Below are 22,476 nucleotides of genomic sequence, written 5' to 3'. Positions count from 1 at the left end.
CCTCTATTCTATAGGTGCGGGCATTGTGCTCGCCAGTGGCCTCCCTCCTTACAGTACGCACATTGATTTAATCCCCAATGACACCCCATGAATATTATTCAAATTTCCTTGTGCATTACCTCTACCTCTATTGTATCAAATGACCTGCTGCAGTAACACCCTTGTCTTTAAATTTACTCTATCCTTCACCTCTCTTTCTTTCGACGCATTTACCCTGTTCTCGTAATATTGGGCTATGTGTAATTTCACACTCACCGGTTTTGCTGCCCAGGAACTTTCCGACGTCATTAACATATCTTGAATTGGCGATATTAGTCCCCTCACATATTTATCAACAAATAGCCTTTTCCCCGACTCTGTGCTCACATCGTGCCCACTGAAGTCTGAATACTCCTTCAAATCTATTGAAATAATCTGTTACTGGCTGATCCTTGCCCTGTACACATGTAGTTAATTTGTCCCACTGAATCCTTTTTTCTGGAATTATTTCCCTCAATCTCTGCATTATCCGTTCTGGTAGATCTGCCATGCGGGTTCCCGGATTTTCCCCTACTTTCCTATTTTTGTCCTCCAATAGTAACTCCGCCCATGTGGCGCCAAAAGCCCCCACGTCATCTACCGTCCTCATCGGTTTCCATATATCTGCTGGCAAAATGACTGGGAAAATCAAATCTATATCGCTCATAGTAAGCACTGCTGATCTCAGGGTTGACTCTACTTCCTTGTAGAAACCTGCTGGATTCTTTCTTATATCGGGAATCGTCTTTTTTATAGTATTCACCTCTTGCCTGGAAAAGGGGACATGCACATACTGGGCGGTGAAATGGGCTGGTGTTACCTGCGCTCCTACTGTACCCGTCGCAGGGATCTCTACTTTTGGTACAAACGTGGGCGGGACCTCTCTCATTGGAAATGCCCCACTCACGATCCCTCCCCCTTCTCTTAGGTTCAATAGTATTCCTAAGTCCAGTGATAGGCCCGTTTCTCCTGTACTTCGCTCGAATGCTCTCTTGTATACCACTAGTATCTCAGGTGGGCTGGCCTTATTATTTTTTATATCCTTCTCCATCAAATGTTCAGCCATCGATTGCAGTGCCTTTCTTTTCATTGGTATGGAATATTCATCAAATATATCATGTATAACCATTGTTGGAATACTAGGATTTGATACCCATTTTACCGCTTCTCGTATACATACTTTCAATTTCTCGCCCTGCTGTACAGATGACGTTGAATGTCTCTGCTTTATGTATGATTCTACCGCCCCTCTACCCTCTCTTCTAATATCCCAACCCCTGTACCCAGGTGCAGCAAACATTTCGGCATACTCATTATCCAACTCATTTTTAAGATCAAAAAGTCTATCCACATGTTCCTTCACTTCTTCATCTTTTATTCTACAACATGCTAGTTGGTTCAAATTTAACAATCGTTGTGGTGGTAATTTGTCAAGCAACTTTTTCCAGTCTCCCACCAAAAATTTCCCCATACATTCCAACACTATCTGTCTCTCGTTGCTTCTTCGGTACCCATACAATGAGGCCAATGCTACCGTCTCATCATTTCCCTCTATGTACATTTCTGCCTCTTGCCGTAATTCAATCTTTCTCTCTTTGCTGATCGCGCTTCGAGTTACCCGTCCAAATCCTGTTCCTTCAGCCCCGCCTCTCGCCTCCCCAGTCTCAATCTTGAATTCGGGAGGGGCGGATGGTGCTGAATCTGTCTCTAGAGCGGGAGGGGCGGATGGGACAAGTGACAGGTGGCATCTGTGAAGGACCTTGCTGGGTGCTGGGAAATTATGTGTCCGCGGTCTGCGCTTGTGGGAGTGCTCGTGCTGTGGGCGGGGCTTGGGTTAACGCTTGCGTGAGGGGAAGTGCTCGGGCTGCAGGAGGGGGGTATGAGAGCTATTGGTTGGGCCCGCGCAGTCACTGCTTGCGTGTTTGGTTTCGATTCTGGTTTTGGGCCTCGACCCGTGTTAGTTAACAAATGTTCCATTAATTAATCTGCTATGTGTAGTTCCTGCTGCGGGTATATTCTGTCTATGTTCATCTGGTCCCGTCTCCCTTCCCGTCTTAGACTCTCAGTCCACTCCTCCTCTTCCTTCTCTTCTGCTATCTCAAGCTTCGTTTTATGCCTATGCGCATGCTTCTCTCTACTCCTTAGTCGGAGCAACGCTTCCCTCCTCCAATCTTTGATGGTCTCAAAAGCTGCAGGTCGCGCTTTCTTTCTAATCAGCACCCTCTCTAGGTTATCTATCCTCCCCATCTCAAAACTACCATTAATCGGCCACTGATGGTCGGGTTGCTTTCTAGTTTGCCTATGCCAAATTTCACAAAATATTATCGTACCCACACCATATTTCGCATACATATCATAAGCCAGCGTTCCCCAAGGCGGTGCACTTTGGCCATATTCCAAGGACTGTCTACCGCAGCTGAAAAGCCCAGCTAAAGTGGACAGTACTCCAGGCATGTTTCTTTAACCTTCCCCTTTGGTTAGCAACTTTTACCTGGACGTTTGAGTTTGCAAAATCAACACTCTACCAAAAATCAGGTTTCTCTTTGAATCGGGGAATGACTCACCTGATAAAACAAGTCGCTTGTTCTAACGCAACCTCTCCCCACATCGTGTCTGCGCTTCTCTGGCTTCTGCCTCGTCTCGGGACCCTCGCCTCCTTTGCCCTCTGGCCCGGTACGTCGATCAGGGATCAGATGTGTGCAGATCTGCGGAAGTAATCTCTCCTCTCTTCTACAGGGCGCCCTGTACACTTCTTGATCCCGGCTCGACCGTCCCGTCCTCGCCGTTCTTCCGCCTTTACTCTGTTACAACGTATACGATGGCGCAAGTGGGGGAGGGTCCCTGTTCGGGCACCATCTTGAAAGGGCCCCCTAGGGGTCCCTTCTGCTATGGAAACAAGGCAATGACCATACACGAAAAGATGCGCCAGACACGAGGTTCAAATTCCCAATGTTAGGGTTTATTGCAAGCAAATGATAGTATCAATTGGCCAATTCTGATCTCACGCCCCACAACTTGAGTTTCCTAGACCTCGAGGGACGCAAGAGAGCGAATTACGTACATCAGTTACTTGTATACAAAATGCATATCATACAATCAGTAAAGTCATGGTCAACACCCCTCTGTCTGTATTAAGTTCCTTTGAACTCGGGATGACGATGGACATATCCGACGAGTATGACAATTATAATGTTTTCGATGTCTATTCTAGTAACAATGTGCAATTTAGAAAGTGTGGAGGCATCTTTTAGAACACAGTGGTTCTGTTCTTGGAAACAATATGTACACGGGGGAAGAGCCACATTCCAAGCTTTGCTATCTATGAGGTACTTGTCGTGTCCTGGGAGCCGACACGTTCTAAAGGGTTTTGCGAAGGGGGGGCTGTAAGAGAAGCATAATTCAAGCCTTTAACTGTATTATTCTAACATATTCTACCATTGTACGAGACTGGCTGGCAGCTGTGAAGTGATTAAATGCCCTGCAGCTTCCTCCCAAGGCTACAGAGAGGTAGCGTGGGCATTCCTCTCTGGGCTACTCATGAGGAGTTCAGCAAACTCTTCAGTCCCGCGACCTTGTCCTTTCATATTCAGACAACAATGTTAACAGTTGAGCAGAGTAAGCAGAATCCGCAAGAATTGCAAGCTGCAAAGCAGTTTTTAGACAGAAAGCAAGGAGCAATGGTTAACAAGCAAAATGGCGATTCTTGCTACATTTAAAATGGCCGCTCGGTCAAGCATAGCAGTTTATATTTCTATAATTTGGTGCATAAGACGATTGGCCCACGGCCATCAAGTTACGTCTATCATTCAAATGAAGGGTATTCATTTTTCCAGATTGACAATCTGAGATTTCGATTCAATGTCCTGTTGACAGGGGAAATCTTAGAAATGTGTTCAGGTACAACAAAAAGAATCCCTTGTCGTTTCTGTGATAGCACTGAAACATCCGAAACACTGAAGCACCTTTTACTGAAGTGTCAGGCATTAATTCCCCAAAGCCTAGCTGTTTTTGGTAAATTTGTTCACGATCCATCAAATGTTGATACTCAAGATCTATGGTGGAGTATGCTATATGGCAAACTAAATGCATTGAAACTGGCTGTAGTGAAATTCTTGCAGGAAGTATGTAATCTGCCAGCAGCTACTCAGCAATAACAAATGAAATGCTTTGAGAAAGTGCATCTATGAAGGGTTCGGGATTGCTATGTCAACTGCCAAATTTTAATCCAGTATAACACATCTCATTGCTAGTGTATGTATGTTCCCCCTGAAATACCTAGGTGGAAATGCAAAACTCCTGGTAATATGATAACGTTTAATTATCAGATGTGGTGTTGTATATAGTGAAGTAAAATAGGTTTTTAATTGCTCTGTTTTTAGCTTACTAATCCAAATTGAATATTCTTGTTTGTATATAAAATTATTTTGTGTTTCTTTTTGTAAAGGTTTATATTCTGTAAACCAAACGCAAAATAAAAAATAAAAATAGATATAATCAACCATACACGGATACCCAGCTATCACAGTGTTCCCTAAGTGGATTAGGCATTATGAGTCCTGAAGCCCTCTGCTGAGGATTGACTTGAGGGAAATTCTGAGTCAATGTGCCATCACTTTTACATTTCCCCATTACCTCTTCCAATGCCAGGTTCATTTATTAGACAAATTATCAGTGCTTAATTTTTGGAAAAGCATCCAGCAACTGATTTTCTCCATTCACCATATATCTTACGCACAGCATTTGTGTTGGAAGCACTTTGTTCTTGCGTTAATAGTTACAAGGATTTATTTTGTACTCGACTGGTGAATACATATATGTATTAACCTAAACAAACTTTTATTTATTTTAATTTATTGGTCACTTATTAGGCGCTTATACAATTAGCAAAACTGTTTCAAAGCGCCCATACTATACAAAACTATACACAAATATATTTATAACAAGTAAAATGACATTCTATATTTTTCACTTCTGAGCAACATGGAAGTTATGATTTGCACACAGTGTATTCACTTATCTTACCTCATTCAAGATACTTTCCAGGGTTGGTGGTGTATCAACTTGTGGAATGTCAAATTCTTTGTCATCTATCTAAAAATAAAAAGGAAAGCACATGTACTTAGTTTGAACTTAAAGTCCACCTGTTATCTTGGGCACAAAGCCAAAATCCTGATGCTTTGCAAACTCAAAGCTTTGCTATGACTTCGGGCCGCCTGGCATTGTTCCCCCACAATTCCCTTGCTTCTTAAGTCAAGAACGTGTATTTCTGCTTTGAAGCCAACTTGCCTTTACTCTCACCCACCCTCCTTAGCTAATCTATTGCAAATCTATTGCTTAGCTCCTATTTCTTTCATGTGTGCATAGAAACCTGCTTTATTTGACTTTCTTCAACAAGGTTATGAAGGACAATGCCCTTATCACTTCTAATGTAGATAATGCCATTAGCTTCTACCTTTCCCAACTTCCGCCAGGCTACAGAAATTTCAGAATGCTGCGTCTCATATGCTGTTAAGATCCCAGCGATACAACCACAGCTCTCCTGCCCTGCCTTCAAATGACCAAGAATTTAGTTTTAATCCTTCTGCTTTGTCCACAGTGCCTTCCATCAAACCACTTACATTCCTTTTCTAGAAACTCAAGCATTGCATTTCAGCCAGGCCTCCGCACTCTTCTACATAGACCTCACAACATTGTAAAGTTCGGCCAGGTGGCCATGTCTTTCCCATCCATACTCTTCTCTGGAACTCTTGCCATAAAACGATCCGAGACATATAGAATCACCTTCACAAGGCCACCAAGGCATGGCTTGTCACTTAGTAATTCCTTTCTCAGACACATCGTCTCATTCTGCTAAACCAGTGCAGGAGACCACCATAGAGGTCTCTGTTTGCACTTTATATATTTTGTAAAAGCATTTCCTAAATTAACCTCACGGGAAGACCTTCACAATGATGGACAGTTTCATCATCAGAATTATTTAAAGATAAACTTGTGTCAAAGTATTTTTTTGTCACCGTGATAGGGGGCTGTATATCAGATGCCATTCCACCAATTTTCCCAAAAAGGGAAATGTACTCTTTAACTTGTAGGCTTATTACAGTATGCCTTTTGACTTTGTTTACATAGCCTACTGATAACAGTGAGCTTAGAAATTGGAATACTGTTTCAAGGACATAGCGTTAATGGGCCAAAAGAAGGAGTGTTCTCAATTATTTCCATTCAATTTTCCCTTTCCAGAATAATACTTTGCAGAGCTTCTAATGCTCCAAGATCACACTATACATGGACAAAATAAGAACACCATCATGCTCTTTTCGACGAGTATGGTTAGAGAGTTATATAACAGTAAAAAAACATTATGCAGCTCAGTTTTTGTGACAAGTAGATTTTCGAAAAGATAGGAACCCCACTTAAGTTAAGGGATAGCAGAGCCTCCACTTAATGTATGAATTTGCATTTATTTACTGAGTCTCAAACAAATACACCAGTGATCTGCAATCTGTGGCTTTCCAAATATTTTGGACAACAATTCCAATGACGATTTACCATTTACTTTTTGGCTAGATATCGTGGGAGTTGTAGTCAACCATTTCTGTCGAGCCACAGGTAGCAGATCCACAACCTAAGATATACAGATTGTTACATATGTAATTAACACTTCACAGTAACAAAAGAACAAAAGAACAATGGGAGAAGCAGTTGCCTTCAACACTTCACTATGATTAAAGTCATTGCACTGCACGTGATGCTTTATAGAGATGGCAGGATTCATGGTTTCCTCTGTGCATATGATATTGACCACAGAGAAGGGTGGTGAGAGGGGTGTTTATCGAAAACACTTTTGATTAGAAGAGGTGGTGTGTGAGGGTTATTTCAAAACCTCTTATGGAGGAGTCAAATCCTAGGTCAATGGAATAGGAGTAATTTTCAAAGGTGCAAAAGAAGTAGTCTGCGTAGCTGTTGCAGTTTAGTATTCCAACTTGCTGTTAGCGCAACAACCTGCCCGATGCAAATCACAAACAGTCACCGTTGCATCCCGATCAGCAACCAGAAAGAGTTGTGAAAACTTTGTTAGTGGACAGCTAAAAACATTAGAAAAGTGAATTATATCCTGCATGCAACTTCACAAAATTGATAAGTCCTTGAGAAAGACTCTTGAGTGGGTGGGGATTGCCTTTATTGAGATAGAGCATGGGCCTTTTTCAATTCTGGATGCTAATTTCCAGCATTTGGTGTAAAATTATCCAGCCCTGCCTTCTATGAGGAAGACCCCCACTTGTCCCTGTTGGTCATGGCTGTGGTGGCCAAAGGGGCTGGTTGTCACCACTGGCGATGTGATGTTGAGCCCAGGGGCCAGCGTTGGGAGGAATTCCGGACCAGCCCCATCAACACACATGAGGAGAGCAGGGACTTGTCACATTGCACCACCTGTCCTCCTGTCCTCTTTAAAGGACACAATGACTAGTACCAGGGAGAATAGTGCCAGTGTAGCGAGTAAATCCATGATCCCTTTAAGATAGAAATGCAAGTCTGAGTCATTATCCAATAAACAAACCCATGATGCATTCTGATCCCATCTTGCTTGCGGAGCCAGCGGGTTGGCAGAGTGGGAGCACCAGAGGCAGGCCCACGTCAAGAGGGTGGCGAGCCCGGGACCATGCACAACATCCCAAGAAGGTAGACCAGGCTTTCATAGACTCAGTCTCCGTGTCGCAGTAACCTTGTGGCCCCGAGTACATCAGAGCAGTAACCAATAACAACAGAGAGGCAATTAAAACATACAAGTGCAAACAATCCTAGGGTGGAGAAAGAGGCCTGTAACACCTCTGGGAACAAAAGGATGTTTGGAGACGGAACAGAACACTTTGGCACAACTGGGAGAAGGGGGGTAGTTTGAAGAGTGTCAGGAGAAGGATGGTAAAGAGTAGCAAGCAGCGTAGGAGAAGAACAGAGGAGCGAAAGAGAAGGGTGAAGATTATCAGAAGGAGGCACTGGATGAGAATCACAGCTGCAGAGAGGAAGTTGTAGGCAATATTGGGAGAAGAGAAAGGACAGACAAAAGGTGATGCTGCTGAAGCAGAGGAGCAGGAAATATTGAAGAGACATGAAGGAAAGGAGGTGGAAACCGAGGATTGCAAGCCTGGCCTGCCTCAGAGTATAAGTGACATTTGAAAAGTAGAGCAAAGTAGAGGCAAAACTGAGTCAGCAAGGCTTGAGCTGCGGGGGGCCGGGGGCTAGAAGCACATGGAGGTGCAGAAGTTAACTGACGTAGACAAGGTTTGAAGAGGGCAAGGAAAGGTCACATTAGGAATAGGGATATGAGATTACAAGGAGCAAAGTGATAGAGGGTTGGTGGTCCAGGGTGTCAGGCCCCATAGACAGTGAAGTAACAAGAACAGAAAGGAAAACCCCATAGGTCCTCGAGTTGTCTGTTGCCTTAGTGAAGAACTGTGCTTTTGCGAGATGTTGGCTCAGATCTAGCAGAATCCAGAGAACCAGCTGGCAGCAGACCCAGAGATTTGGGATACCAGTAGCCAATCTACCCTACCATACTCAAACTACAAAAGACAGATGCTTGTAGGGATTGCCAAGTTAATTAAAGGAATGGTCTACTCTGCACCTTTACTGCATTTATGGTCAGTATACCCGCTCTGCACCACATAGCGATTTATTTATTATATGTGTGCTTTCTACAAAGCATCACTTACATTTCGATGCACTCATCACAGCAACCCACCCGTGTTCACCACTGTCATCTTGTGGTAACAAACTGACAGATGGGCGCAATAACATCAAATGCCTGGTGGCACAAACTGGAGCAAACTTCCCCCGCAGATGACATCTGCAGCCGCCGGAGATGAACATACTTCAAACGTATTTAGGGAATGACGTGTCATCACAGCAGATGACTCTCTGCCTAATAATGCACATCAACATTCGTCTTTCTCCATTAATCTTGGACATATTTTCAAAGCCGCAATTTAATAATTTGTATTAACATGTCATTGTGGATAAACATCACCGATCCTAAAAAGCATTCCAGGCAGCGTTCATTAAGCACAACAAAATAAAACACAATATCATTTGTTGTGCATATTTTCTATTCCAAAACCACATTGCTCCACAAAGCAAAGTCAAATTGTAAAAAATACATATTTTGCGGGTTTATGCCAATTTCTCTGGATCTGTTAAAGTTCTTTAATTTTCCCCATGTTACTCATGGTGGTATGGTAATTTCAAACAATAAAATGTTGTTATCCCCAAAACCAAAAATCTGTTATACCCAAAACTAAATGAAGAGAACACGTTTATCTTTGAACAGCATTTATTTTGATGGCAGGGGTGTGATATTTGTTCCGGTTACAGGTCATTTGGTCGAAAATAAATAGTCGACAGGACAAATGGTCGACGCAATTTGGTCGAAAGACAAATGGTCGAATTTTTTTTTTTGTATTTTCATTTTTTTTTTTTGTATTTTCATTTTTTTTTTTTTTTTTGGGGGGGGTCCCCCCCAACCCTCTTTTTTTGCTAAAAAACCCTTTTTTTCCTAAACGAAAACCTGAAAAATATATATATAAATTAAAAAAAAAGAAAATAATCAATCGACCATTTGTCTTTCGACCAAATTGCGTCGACCATTTGTCTGTCGACCAAATGACTGGACAGCATTTGTTTCATCTTTTTTCCGTATTACAATGTTGGAAGCTCCATTTGTGTTTCACAGCTGATGTAGTCTCGATTTGCTGCGAATAATGTTGACTACGTTCAGGCAAACAGACGCTGAAACATCCAATGGAATCACCATCACCGTTTTGATTTTAGGAAGGAATATCATCCAATGGATCATGTAGAGCCTTGTCCAGCAGAACTGTAGGAATGTGGCAAACACAAGTCTGAAACAAGTACCTGTAGAAGACAAAAACATCTCTACAGTCCTCCCCCGCCCCAACTGCATGCTGCAATTTGTACACCAAATCTGAAATGGGGAAAAAAAGAAAAGTACAGGTCACGGCATGTAATATGAAAGACCATAACTAGGTATGGAGTTACATATTTTTAAAGGTAACTTGGCTGATACCCATGTTGTTTTTTATAGCCTAATTTGATATCTAAGCCGCGTTTAAAAACAAGCCCTCAGGTAAAGCTATGCAACGTTTTTTATTTGCACACAACATCAGCAGAACCCATTTTCAGCAGTTTCTCTTTAGCACCCGCAGTGTCTCAAGAGTTTCAATAATTATTATCATTTTTTTAATTTGGTTTTATTGGGTTTTCAACATAGCCATATGTTGCTAAACCGGTTATCAGTAAAAACCTAGTAGTCAAACATTGAAAGGAAAGCATACAAACCTTTCCCCATGTGAACGTTAGAACCATATCTCAAAAAAATTTCCCCCTTCCCCCCTCCCACCACACTCCCCAAAACAGTGTTATGTTCAAAGATGGGTCCATCATTAGATCTTTATCCTCAGACTACCACATATGTTCAGAATTGAGTCTCTAACAATTTTGAGGGTAATTCATAGAAATTCGCACAAAAGTGGCGCACAGCGGCCGTGCGAATGTCTGCGCCAGCCGCGTGCGCTAAAATCGATTTCTGCGCACAGCGTATTCATGGATTTTCGCATCCAAAACCAGCCGTGGCGCAGCGACCCTGCAGCAGCGCCAGTTACGCCCCCAAGAACGCCCTTGCGCAAGGAAAAGCCTCCAAAATCCCCAAATAATCGCAAAGGGCTGCGCTAACCCTGGACCAGTTCACAGGGCTGGCAAACAGCAAACGCCAAGCGGGGAACGTGTATTTCAGTGGTTCTCGGGAAGTTCCACACGCGATTGTCCTGTGTACGTGTGCATCAGGGGTGCGTGGGAAGTAACACACGCAAAAGCAGCAGGGTACGTGTATGTCAGGGGTGCGCGGGAAGTATCACACGCGATTCCATCAGGGTACGTGTATTCCAGGGGTGCGCGGGAAGTATCACACGCGATTCCATCAGGGTACGTGTATTTCAGGGGTGCGCGGGAAGTATCACACGCAAAAGCAGCAGGGTACGTGTATTCCAGGGGTGCACGGGAAGTATCACACGCAAAAGCAGCAGGGTACGTGTATTTCAGGGGTGTGCGGGAAGTATCACACGCAAATCCATCAGGGTACATGTATTACAGGGGTGCGCAGGGAGCACCACACGTGAATTACACGTGTGGGTCCTCCCAGGTGTACCCTCCACACCCTCCACAGCCCCTGCAGGTGGCCCACACCACAGGGGCCTACCCGCCACATGTCCTGCAGGCACCCCATCCACCATGGCCATGCCCCCCAGCCAACCCACATGTCACCTTGCACTACTGCCCACCAACGCATGTCCCCCTGCACCCCCAGCCACCAGGGGGCAGCCTCCACCAGGCCCCCACTCATGTCTCCCTGCACCCCCACCCCCCAGCCACCAGGGGCAGCCTCCGCCAGGCCCCCACCCATGTCTACCATCACCCCCACCCCCCAGCCACCAGGGGCAGCCTCCACCAGGCCCCCACCCATGTCTACCATCACCCCCACCCCCAGCAGTGCAGGAGCAGCCTCCACCAGGCCCCACCCATGTCTACCATCACCCCCACCCCCCAGCAGGGGCAGCCTCCACCAGGCCCCCACTCATGTCTCCTATCACCCCCACCCCCAGCCACCAGGGGCAGCCTCCACCAGGCCCCCACTCATGTCTCCCATCACCCCCCAGCAGTGCAGGGTCAGCCTCCACCAGGCCCCCACTCAGGTCTACCACTACCCCCAACCCCCAGCAGTGCAGGGGCAGCCTCCACCAGGCCCCCACCCATGTCTACCACCACCCCCACCCCGCAGCCACCAGGGGCAGCCTCCACCAGGCCCCCACCCATGTCAACCATCACCCCCACCCCCCAGCAGTGCAGGGGCAGCCTCCACCAGGCCCCCACTCATGGCTCCCATCACCCCCACCCCCAGCCACCAGGGGCAGCCTCCACCGGGCCCCCACTCATGTCTCCCTGCACCCGCTCCCCCCAGCCACCAGGGACAGCCTCCACCAGGCCCCCACCCATGTCTACCATCACCCCCACCCCCCAGCCACCAGGGGCAGCCTCCACCAGGCCCCCACCCATGTCTACCATCACCCCCACCCCCCAGCCACCAGGGGCAGCCTCCACAAGGCCCCCACTCATGTCTCACATCACCCCCACCCCCCAGCAGTGCAGGTTCAGCCTCCACCAGGCCCCCACTCATGTCTACCACCACCCCCAGCAGTGCAGGGGCAGCCTCCACCAGGCCCCCACTCATGTCTCACATCACCCCCACCCCCCAGCAGTGCAGGTTCAGCCTCCACCAGGCCCCCACTCATGTCTACCACCACCCCCAGCAGTGCAGGGGCAGCCTCCACCAGGCCCCCACTCATGTCTCCCATCACCCCCACCCCCCAGCAGTGCAGGGTCAGCCTCCACCAGGCCCCCACTCATGTCTCCCACCACCCCCACCCCCCCAGCAGTGCAGGGGCAGCCTCCACCAGGCCCCCACCCATGTCTACCACCACCCCCACCCCCCAGCAGTGCAGGGGCAGCCTCCACCAGGCCCCCACCCATGTCTACCACCACCCCCACCCCCCAGCCACCAGGGCAGCCTCCACCAGGCCCCCACTCATGTCTACCACCACCCCCACCCCCCAGCAGTGCAGGGGCAGCCTCCACCAGGCCCCCACCCATGTCTACCACCACCCCCACCCCCCAGCCGCCAGGGTCAGCCTCCACCAGGCCCCCACTCATGTCTACCACCACCCCCACCCCCCAGCAGTGCAGGGGCAGCCTCCACCAGGCCCCCACCCATGTCTACCACCACCCCCACCCCCCAGCCGCCAGGGTCAGCGTCCACCAGGCCCCCACTCATGTCTACCACCACCCCCACCCCCCAGCAGTGCAGGGGCAGCCTCCACCAGGCCCCCACTCATGTCTCCCAGCCAACATTTCACCACAATGTAGATCCCTGGCCCTTATGGTCAGCCTCCAAATGGCAAACACCCACCCGAGTATTGCATCCACCCACTTAGAAATGGCAAAAACATGACAGAAGCCCAATTGCAAGTTTGGAAATGAACACATGTCCCTCACATACACCAAATGGGTGTCAATGAATGTCAAAACCCATATCATGATATGCATGAAACCAATGAGATGATACTACACATTGAAATTTGACGAAAAAATATGTATTAAAAGCAACATAAATTGAATCAAAAATAAACAAACAATAATAGAAATCTTTTTAAAAAACTACAGCAGGTCTGTGAAATAATGCTAAACCACAAATCATAATGCAAAGGAAAGGTGTCCAAAGTCACAGTCCACAAAAGTAAATCCAATGCAAAATTAAAATCGAAAACCATTGCTCCATGGCGAAATCATAATAAAAATTGAAAATCCAAAAGTCAACTATGTACAGATAAACTATCCAGGGTCCATGATCCCAACAGAAGAAATGAAACCTATCTAATAACACTACCTAAAAAAAATAACTATATACAAAAATGTGGCCCATTGTCCAAAAGGTCCAAAAAAAAAGCTAAACCAAAGGAAACCTAACACTAACTATATAACTATTTACAAGGGCAGCGGGCTAGTCCGACGGCTCACTTCGGGATGTTCCGGGCCGGGGCATCATCGAACTCCTGCTCAATGTCCCGAAGGCGCTCCTCCTCCATGGCCCCGAGGGTCCGCAGGGCCGTCCACATGTTCCCCCCCAAACTCCCTGCAGATTGCCTCGAGGCACTCGGCACGCCTCAGGGCCCTCTGCATGGAGTTCTCCGCCCTGACCATCGTGAGCCGTGCCTCTTCTGCCCGCTGCCGCTCCGCATCTATGGCGTGGCCCAACCGCTGCCACACGGAAGACACTTCCCGTCCTGGGTCCTCCTGCCCTCCGGCCGATGCCTGCCCCTCCGATGTCGAAGGCCCCGAGCCATCAGGGCTCCCACCACGTTGCTGCTTCTGCTGCTGCTGCGCCTCTGCCCGTGCACTGCCTCCTGCTGCCTGCACATCCTCCGCTGGCTGGGGTGCAGTCGATGTGGCCACCCCTGCTGGACGTCCGACTCCCGACTGTGGCAGGGATGCCTCATCCACCAGCCTGGCCGCACTGTCAGAGGCAGCTCCACAGGGCACCCAGGTGACTGATGGGTGGGAAGATGGCACGGAGGACGACTGGCACATAGGGGGTTCATTTGAGGAGGGGGTCTGAGCAAGCCCCATCAAACGGAGGAATCGGCCTGGGAGACCTGTCCTAGTAGGCCAACGCGGTCAACGAGCCATTCGAGATGACGTGCAGTCTCCTCATGAAAAGACTGCAGGTCACCTCGCATGGCCCGTTGACGCAACGCCACACCACTCAGGACAGGCTCAACCCGGACCCGGATAGCCACGTCCGCAAGCAGAGGAAGGCCAGTTGTCGTTAGCTCATCCCCTGCCTGAAAACGGGTCTGGACTTAGGCATCCCTGCTGGTGCAAGATGATGCAGTGACAGGATCAGGGACAGGATTGCACACAGGCACCTCCGCGGCGACCTGTGCTGCCTCCTGTCCCTGGTCCTGCACGGCACCACTAGCACCAGTGGAATCCCCACCTCCAGACCCCGTCTCTGTTGCTTGCACGGCCTCCTCCTCCACCAAACCCCCCACCAACCTGGATGACTCCGTGCCATCTTCCCCTGTTGGGCCCTGTGGGGTCCCAGCTGCCCCTTCTGCTGCCGAGGAGTCCAACTCCGACCTCCGCCTCTTGGACCTCCCCACGGCAGCTGCGGCCTGGGACGCGGCACCGGACTCCTCACTCCCCGACGAGATGACAACCTGGGAGGGGAGCCGGGCCTTGCGTCTCCGGCTGGCGGTGCGATCCCCGCCGCTATGCTCCACAGCACCTTCTCCGCCCTCTTCATCAGTTGACGCTGCAGACAGGGAGAAATAAAACACAGGCATCAGGGCACTGTACAATGGACACATACACACATGACAGTTGCACATGAGTGGCATTGGCAAACCTCAGACATGGCATCACAATCTGCAACACATGTCATTTCAACTTGCACACATGAGCCATACCACAGCCACATCGCAACTGCCAGCACCATCCATACACATACAACAGCATGAGCATGCAAAGGTGAGCCAGACATCACATGCAACACAGGAAGTGCACTACACATGCACGCACACCACCACACTTGCATGCATGTGTACACCTCAGCCAACTGTCGCAGTGTTCCGATGGGCATCCATGTCACATCTGCCAATCAGGCTTCCACATCCCGCTGTCACATGCAGCCATGTTGCCTCACTGTTGCACCCTTGTCAAATACACACACATGCACATGTACACAGTGCTGATACATGCAGCTGAAAACAACATACATGCGTGACATCACGAACATGCCCACTTACATACACATTCATCCAAACATGTGTGCCACACAACTGCATTTGGCATGCAAGCCTACACACACAAGCACCATCCATGTCTCACACATGAGAGCCCTCGCATGTGTTAGCCTCACGGTCCTGTACCGCCCCACCCATACTCGGCCCCATACAAACACATGTGCAACCGGCACACTACTGGCACATCACCACACGCACATCTTACAATCATGATGCATGTACACTTACCGCTCGACTCCAGACGGGTCTGCCTCTCAAGGACCTGGACGTGGAGCGCTGGGGATATGCGTTCCAGGACCCTCATATGATCTTCCGACAAGTGGCCCCGGCGTCCCTTAGCATCCGCTGCCTTCAAGAGGTGCCGGGCCTTGCTCAGGGTCCTGGACCTGAAGTCCTGCCGGCGCTTCTTGACATGTTGGTAGTCGCGGACTGCCACCCCCTCCGCGTTGATGGCAGTCACGATGTCCGTCCAGATCCGAGTCCGTCCTTCCTTGTCGGCGCGCACACTTCCGTAGAGGGCATCATACTGCCCCAGGACTTGCTCCACCAGGACACCAACTTCCCTGGCACTGAAGCTGGTGCCCCTCTGCCTCTCTGGCCGGGGGTTGTCAGTGGTGCCAGATGTTGCAGTGCCCGACATGACGACCCCAGAGGCAGGAGTGGGTGGGCAACTGGGTCCTGGGGCTGGGCTGTGGAGCGATGGAATCCCAGTCGGGAGTCTTCGGTTCCAGCAGGAGTGGCCACAGCAACAGCAACCCTGGCTGATGTGCAGGCAGCAAATGGCAGGACACGTGGGCAGCAGGCAGCAGCAGATGGCAGGTGGGAGCGTGCTTGGGGCTCTGGGGGGCAGTAATTCGGCCTTCTGGGCAGGAGCGTGGTCTTCCGTGTGCTTACGCGTGGCCAGCTTGATACGGAGTGATTTGGCATGTGAAAATCCTGCACGTCTGCGTGTAAAACGAGGAAAGGCCCTTAGCGCGTATGCACGTCAGCACGCATATACGATTTCATTGGACCAAAGGCCCTTAGCGCGTAAGCGCGTCTGTGACGTGACGCGCGCGGGCTTTTCCCTCATTACACGTGATGACAGAGCACACGTGGATTTCCACCAATCGCGTGTGAAACTTCCTGCGCACCCCAGAAATACACGTACCCAGGCCAATCGCGTGTACGCTCAATTCCCTCCGATTACACGCGATGACACTTGGACGTGCAGTTTTACCACGTGTTCTCGCATATGCGATTTCATTGGCCCAAAGGCCACCATGCGCAGCTCTGACGTCACGCGCATGGCCGTAGAGAATGGCGTGTGTAAAAATGAAGAGATACACGTCCGAGTGTCAAAGCGCGTAATTGGTGGAAATGGCCTCATCGCGTATGCGCGTCTGTGACGTGTGTATAAAAAGGTACGTGTAGAACGCCATTTCCTTGTACGTGCTTTTCGTGGAGAGCGAGTGGGTGAAATCTGTACTTCTTGTCGGTTCACACGCGATTTACTTCACGGCATTTCCAGTTCGTACTCCCTGTTTCCTCAAACAGCGTTCCCTTCTACTGTTGTCCTGTCTCCTTAGACAGCGTACAATTCTTCTTTTGGCGGGGGTGTTGCCAACGCGCACACGCACATATTTTTCACGCTTTTGTTGTTTGAAGACGTATTTTACATCTGTGCTTGCCCCGTGTGTTGCATACCCCTTCAGAGGTCATTCTAGGCTGCGTGTGACACGCATACGTTCATTCTTGTGTTTCTGGGTGCCACAGCGTAGTGCAGGTTTATTTTTCCACGCACGTGGTCTAGAAGGGGCTGCGTGCACCTTACTTCCCTTTTTTGGGGTGCCTGTCCGTTGCGTGACCCGTCATCTTTCCACAGGGGTGACATACAGCCTTGCTAGAGCACTAGGGTACGATTACCATCTGGTACCCAACACCTTTGACCCCCAATTGCCCAGGACAATAGTTCACATCGACTCCCATACGCACAATAACATCAGTGCCATGGCTGGGAGGCGACCAAGCTGTAAGGGTGGCAAAGGTGGCCGAGCCCCAAGTGGTGGCCGTGGTGGATCCAGTAGGGGAAGTGGCTGTGACTTGCAGGGTGCCCATAGCCCCCCCATGGTTGATGTTAACTTGGCTGACACCATCCATGCTCAGCCCTTGTTGGACCAGCCCACTGTGGAACCAGACCTGGCACAGGCTGACTCCATGGCCGACTTCCAGGTCAGCAGGTCTAGGCCACGTGCGCCGGTGAACGTTGGTGTCATCAGGTCACGTCGATCAAGGGCAGCTAGGTCATCTGCTGCCCCGCGTAGGCAGGCTGGGGAGGCTGCAGGAGCAGCTGCGGCTCCATCCACCCCACCTCTCACACACCCAGCCAGGACAGTGTCGGTCCAAGTCCATCATGCTGACATTCCCCCTGACACCATCACACTTGAGCTAATGCCTGCACCAACTCCCATGCTGAGTGTGCAATCCCACGCTCCTGCCCCTAGTGTCCAGAGCGGCGTAGGACACTCAGGATCCCCACCACCTTCCAAGCGGAAGAGGAAGAGTGCTCGTCCAGTAGAGGCTGATGCCCCAGACACGGCTACACAGTCCGGCCCGTCAACAAAGCCCAGCTTCAATGAGGCCGAACTGAATGCACTTGTAGAGTATGTGTCCGCACATGACCGCAAAATGGTGATTGTTGCAGGATCCAAGACCACACCTGCACAACGTCAGGCACACTGGCAGACCATTGCGGGCATCATAAGTGCCCTTGGAATCGTGAGGCGCACAGCTAATGAATGCTACAAGCGCTGGAATGACCTGAAGCGCAGGGCAAAGAATAAGCTGGCCTCAAGTCATGCCGCAACTCTAGTGACTGGAGGTGGGTCTCCAGCAGACATAGAACTCACTCCACATGAGCAGGTTGCTGGGACCTACGTCACAGAGTAACAGATCCAAGGCGTGGGAGAACTGGCAGATTACGAGGCATTGTCCGGTGAGTGCACATGCATGTGTGTGTCATCCATGTGCATGGTGTGTGTGGGAGGGCTTCTGTTTGGGTGCCAGGTGAGGGTGTGTGTGCCTGAGTGGTTCGGGTCACACATGTGCCTCTTCCTATACATTCTTGGCACCAGCATTTGGGTATAGCAGCATCCCTTCTGCCAACATTAGACATCCAGCCTAACACCACGCCAGTTGCCCTTAGAGTGTCATCTTGCCACAACATTGTTGCTTATTTACCTCTGTTTATTCAGGCAGATTGTTTGCATACCACCACTTTTACTCAGGATTTCTCACTCCTATTGTCACATGTATGACATGGCTATGGTACAGTGGACTGGCTTAGTTTCCTGGACATGATTAGTTTAGACATGTCCCTGTGCTATAGGACCATTTTGGACTGACAGCTGCAGGTTAAACATTTGAACCATTTCAATGAAAAGATCAATTATATGAGCAAACTGGACTGAACGAACAATTGGTGACCTCCTCTCCTTCTTCACTTCATGGCTAGGGTACATGCCATCTGTGTGATGGCATGTGTATTTGACCTGCCAATCACTGGCCAATGTGGGATGCCACTGCTAGGCAGCATGCAGCAAATGTGTTCACCTTCCATCTTGGTGTCATCAATGTGTGCCATCTGCCTCCCCATCACACGCAGTGACGGTGCATGCATGGGAGGGTTTTAGTCATGTGGGACATGTGTCAATCAAGTACTGTGTCTGTAGCCTCTCAGCCCTAATTGTGTGCCATAGTGCTAATGCCCGTTTCCATTTGTTTTCTTTTATGTCTTTTCAGGGGATGACGCACTTGATACTGCTGGGGTTGTGGAGATGGTGCAGACCCAGGAGGGGTCTGAGGGAAGACCGACCACCAGTGAGGGACGTGGTGTGGTGGTGGGTGAGAACCCACAACTGCTGCAGGTCGTGCTCTCAAAGGGTGTCTCTGGCTGCACCTCCCCCGAGCTGTATTCAGGTGTCGATTCGGATGATGAGACCTATGTGCCGTCGCAGGTGAGTGTTCCTGGGAGGGATTCTGTTCTGTCCGACCCACCTGCACCAGAGTTAGAACCCTCAATGGGGATGTCAGTGTTGGCAGGTACGCCTTTGGTGGTTACGGATGCAGGGTCACACTCCGCGACATCTGATCCTGTTCCTGGGCCAGCAGATCAGAGGGGGAATGCAGTCCTGCAGCCTCAGGCAGTGCCGGCACAGCAAGGCGCAGTTCGCCTTGCCCCAGACAGGTGTGGTGCCCGCCGACGTGGTGGCCATCAGCCACCTGGCAATACTGCATGGGAGCAATCCATATACGGTATGGCAACCCAACAGGCAGCATCATCAGAGATGATGGCTCAGGCCATGTATAGGGGGGCCACTTCCATTGTCCCCCCCGAAAGGCTGATGGAGCGACTACAGCAGGCAACCGACTCCATCTGCCAGTCACACAGGGAGGACATGTTGGCGTCCGACAGGGACAGGCGGGAGGCACTGGTGACTCTGCAGGAAGCCATCTCCATAGAGTCCCAGGGCCACAGGGAAGCCCTGAGGGTGGAACTCCTTCACCTCAGGACGACTCTTGTTGAGCTTGAGGCTTCAACAAACAGAAGGACAGAACAGCAGCTGGAGCGTCTCACCCGTACGCTCTCAGCTGAGATGCAGACAACTAGGGCGGAGGTCCGAGCATCCCGTGAGTTGTTGCATGCGGACCTCCGCACACTTATCCTCCAGAACGAGACCTACCACACCCGCATGCTTGCAGCCATGGAGGAACAGACTAGGGCTTTGCATGGGCTGCCTCCCATAGTGCCACCACCTCCTGATGCAGCTGCAGAGGGTGAGGAGAGCGACAGCAGTGATACTCCCACAATAGGGTAGCCGTGTAGGCCATGAGCCCTTTGAGGTGGTTTTTTCCGCAAGATCCACACAGGTGGGTTTTGGTGTGCACCCTGTCCTCGGACCTCCTGGGTGGCCTCCATGACCCACCCCTCCCCCCCACCCCCCGGGCCCATTAATGGCCTTTTTTTTTTTTTGGGACAGTGTGTTGCCTTGTGTGGCTCCCGTGGGCATACGCTGCATTGTGGCTGGGCACATGCAGGCTTGTCATGGATTTGGTTCAGATGCTTGGGTTTTTGTCACACACACCCCTCCTGCTTCCCGTTTCCATGGGCTTGCAAAGGGTGTGCCCAAGTGACATTGACGTACATGGTGACATTGGACTCCCATGAGCTGTGTGGGCAGTCTGTAGTCAATACTGTGTATACATTCATAGTGCATATTGTTGTTGTATTGTACACTGCATGGTGTATTGATATGTGCCTCTGCATTCATCTCATCCTCCTAATTTGCAGGTCCATTCCTCATGTCTTCACAATGCGGTCCACCTTGGAACTGGAGTCCATGTTGTAAGCAGTGCACCTACACTCTGGCGTGGCGCTAACACTGTATACTTGGAAGTGTTCGGAGGGCTGTCATCATCAGGTAGTGAGGTTAGCACATTTTTAAGTCTGTGATGTCATGTTTAAGGTAGGTTGGAGGTTGTGTAGGTGATTGGTATTCTTGGTAAGTATTTGGTAATGTGGGTTGTAGGTCCTGCATTACTGTGAGCATTTCATGTGTGGACATGTTTCCATTAGGGACACTGTAGCTGGTGACACTTGGGGCATGTTGGGGGGATTAATTTCTTTCCTCTCACATTGCATGACATGCCATGGTGTGTTGTGTGGCCGTGCCGGGGAGGGGTTGGGTGACATGGCACTGTTTTCATGTAGTATTTTGCGAGTGGGTATTCATTTCTGCAGCATGGAAGTGTCTTTTGATGACACTGCATTGGTGGTGTTTGTGTAGGTAGGGATGCACACATTGTGACACTTCCACATGAACAATCTCAGGCTGCTATGGTTCTGACAGTTGACTGTCCCTTTGTTCGTCTTAATTGTCAGGTCGAGTCATCATTGCTTATCAGATGGTATGTGCCAGGCCTGTGTGCACTCCACTGGGGTGTGATTTCTATGTGAAGTAATTAGCCGCCAGCTGCGTACGGGCTGCCTCACCCCGTGCCCTCTCCCCTCCCATGCGCAGCGGGCGTGCATGTGGTTGGGGATGTGGGGGCACCACCATGTCCACAGCCACGCCCCGGCGTGTTGCAACCTTGTGCAGGACACATGCTGCCACTATGATCCTGCACACTACTGGGGGCGCATATAACAGCTGCCCGCCAGAACGGTCAAGGGAGCGAAAGCGTGACTTGAGCACTCCGAATGTGCGCTCCACTATGCCCCGGGTTGCAATATGGGCTGTGTTGTATCTTAGCTCTGGAGGCGTGATGGGGTTCCGAATTGGCGTCATCATGTGGGTGCTCAGAGGGTAGGCACTGTCCCCTGCTGAGGAGGTGATGGGTATCATTAGTGGGGTAGTGACATAACTCTGCATCTGACATGCATGCATGTGCAGTGGCATTCATACTCACCAAGCAGCCATGTATCCCCATGCCACCCAGCTTCTAGGTCCCGGCTTAGGGTAGACATTCGGTAAATGAAGCTGTCGTGGGTGGACCCGGGATAGTTGGCATATACTGAGGTGATGATTCCCTTAGCATTACATACTACCTGCACGTTGATGGAATGCCAGTGCTTGCGGTTCCTATAGATGTGCTCAGATGCCCTGGGGGGATGTAGTGCCACATGGGTGCAGTCAATGGCACCTAGCACTTTTGGGAATTGTGCCACACCGTAGAAATCGAGGGTGGCAGCCTGCCTTTCTGCAGGTGTCCTGGGCAGGTATATGTGCCTACGGACTGATGGGCGTGCAGTGATGATGTTCAAGACCTGGTGTAGGCAGCCTGACTGCGTGGCCTGTGACACCCCACCCACTATGGCACTTGTCCGCTGAAATGATCCTGTGGCCAAGAAGTGCAGTACATTGAGGACCTTCTCCAGGGGGCTGAGTGCTTGGGAGCACAGGGTGGGTGATGTGAGGTCATCCTCCCACTCACTGACCAGGTCCAGTATTATGTGTGGTGGAAACCTGTACCTCCCATACACCTGGTCATCAGG

General features: G+C 50.0%; 1 protein-coding gene across 3 annotated transcripts in view; it reads right to left on the bottom strand.

Moving 5' to 3' along the window:
- The window catches only part of VPS8 (VPS8 subunit of CORVET complex), a 2,529,257-nt gene that overhangs the window by 2,475,213 nt on the left and 31,568 nt on the right, over positions 1-22,476 (bottom strand). For all 3 annotated transcript variants that reach the window (XM_069615741.1, XM_069615740.1, XM_069615739.1), the window contains exon 2: positions 5,041-5,109. In XM_069615741.1, the coding sequence (XP_069471842.1) occupies positions 5,041-5,109 (69 nt within the window). The remainder of the gene's footprint in view (positions 1-5,040; positions 5,110-22,476) is intronic.

Source organism: Ambystoma mexicanum, chromosome 9, assembly GCF_040938575.1.
Source record: "Ambystoma mexicanum isolate Mex_15411 chromosome 9, UKY_AmexF1_1, whole genome shotgun sequence".
NCBI lineage: Eukaryota > Metazoa > Chordata > Amphibia > Caudata > Ambystomatidae > Ambystoma > Ambystoma mexicanum.
Note: the sequence above shows the minus strand (reverse complement) of the source record. Positions and strands in the feature narration are given on the sequence as shown.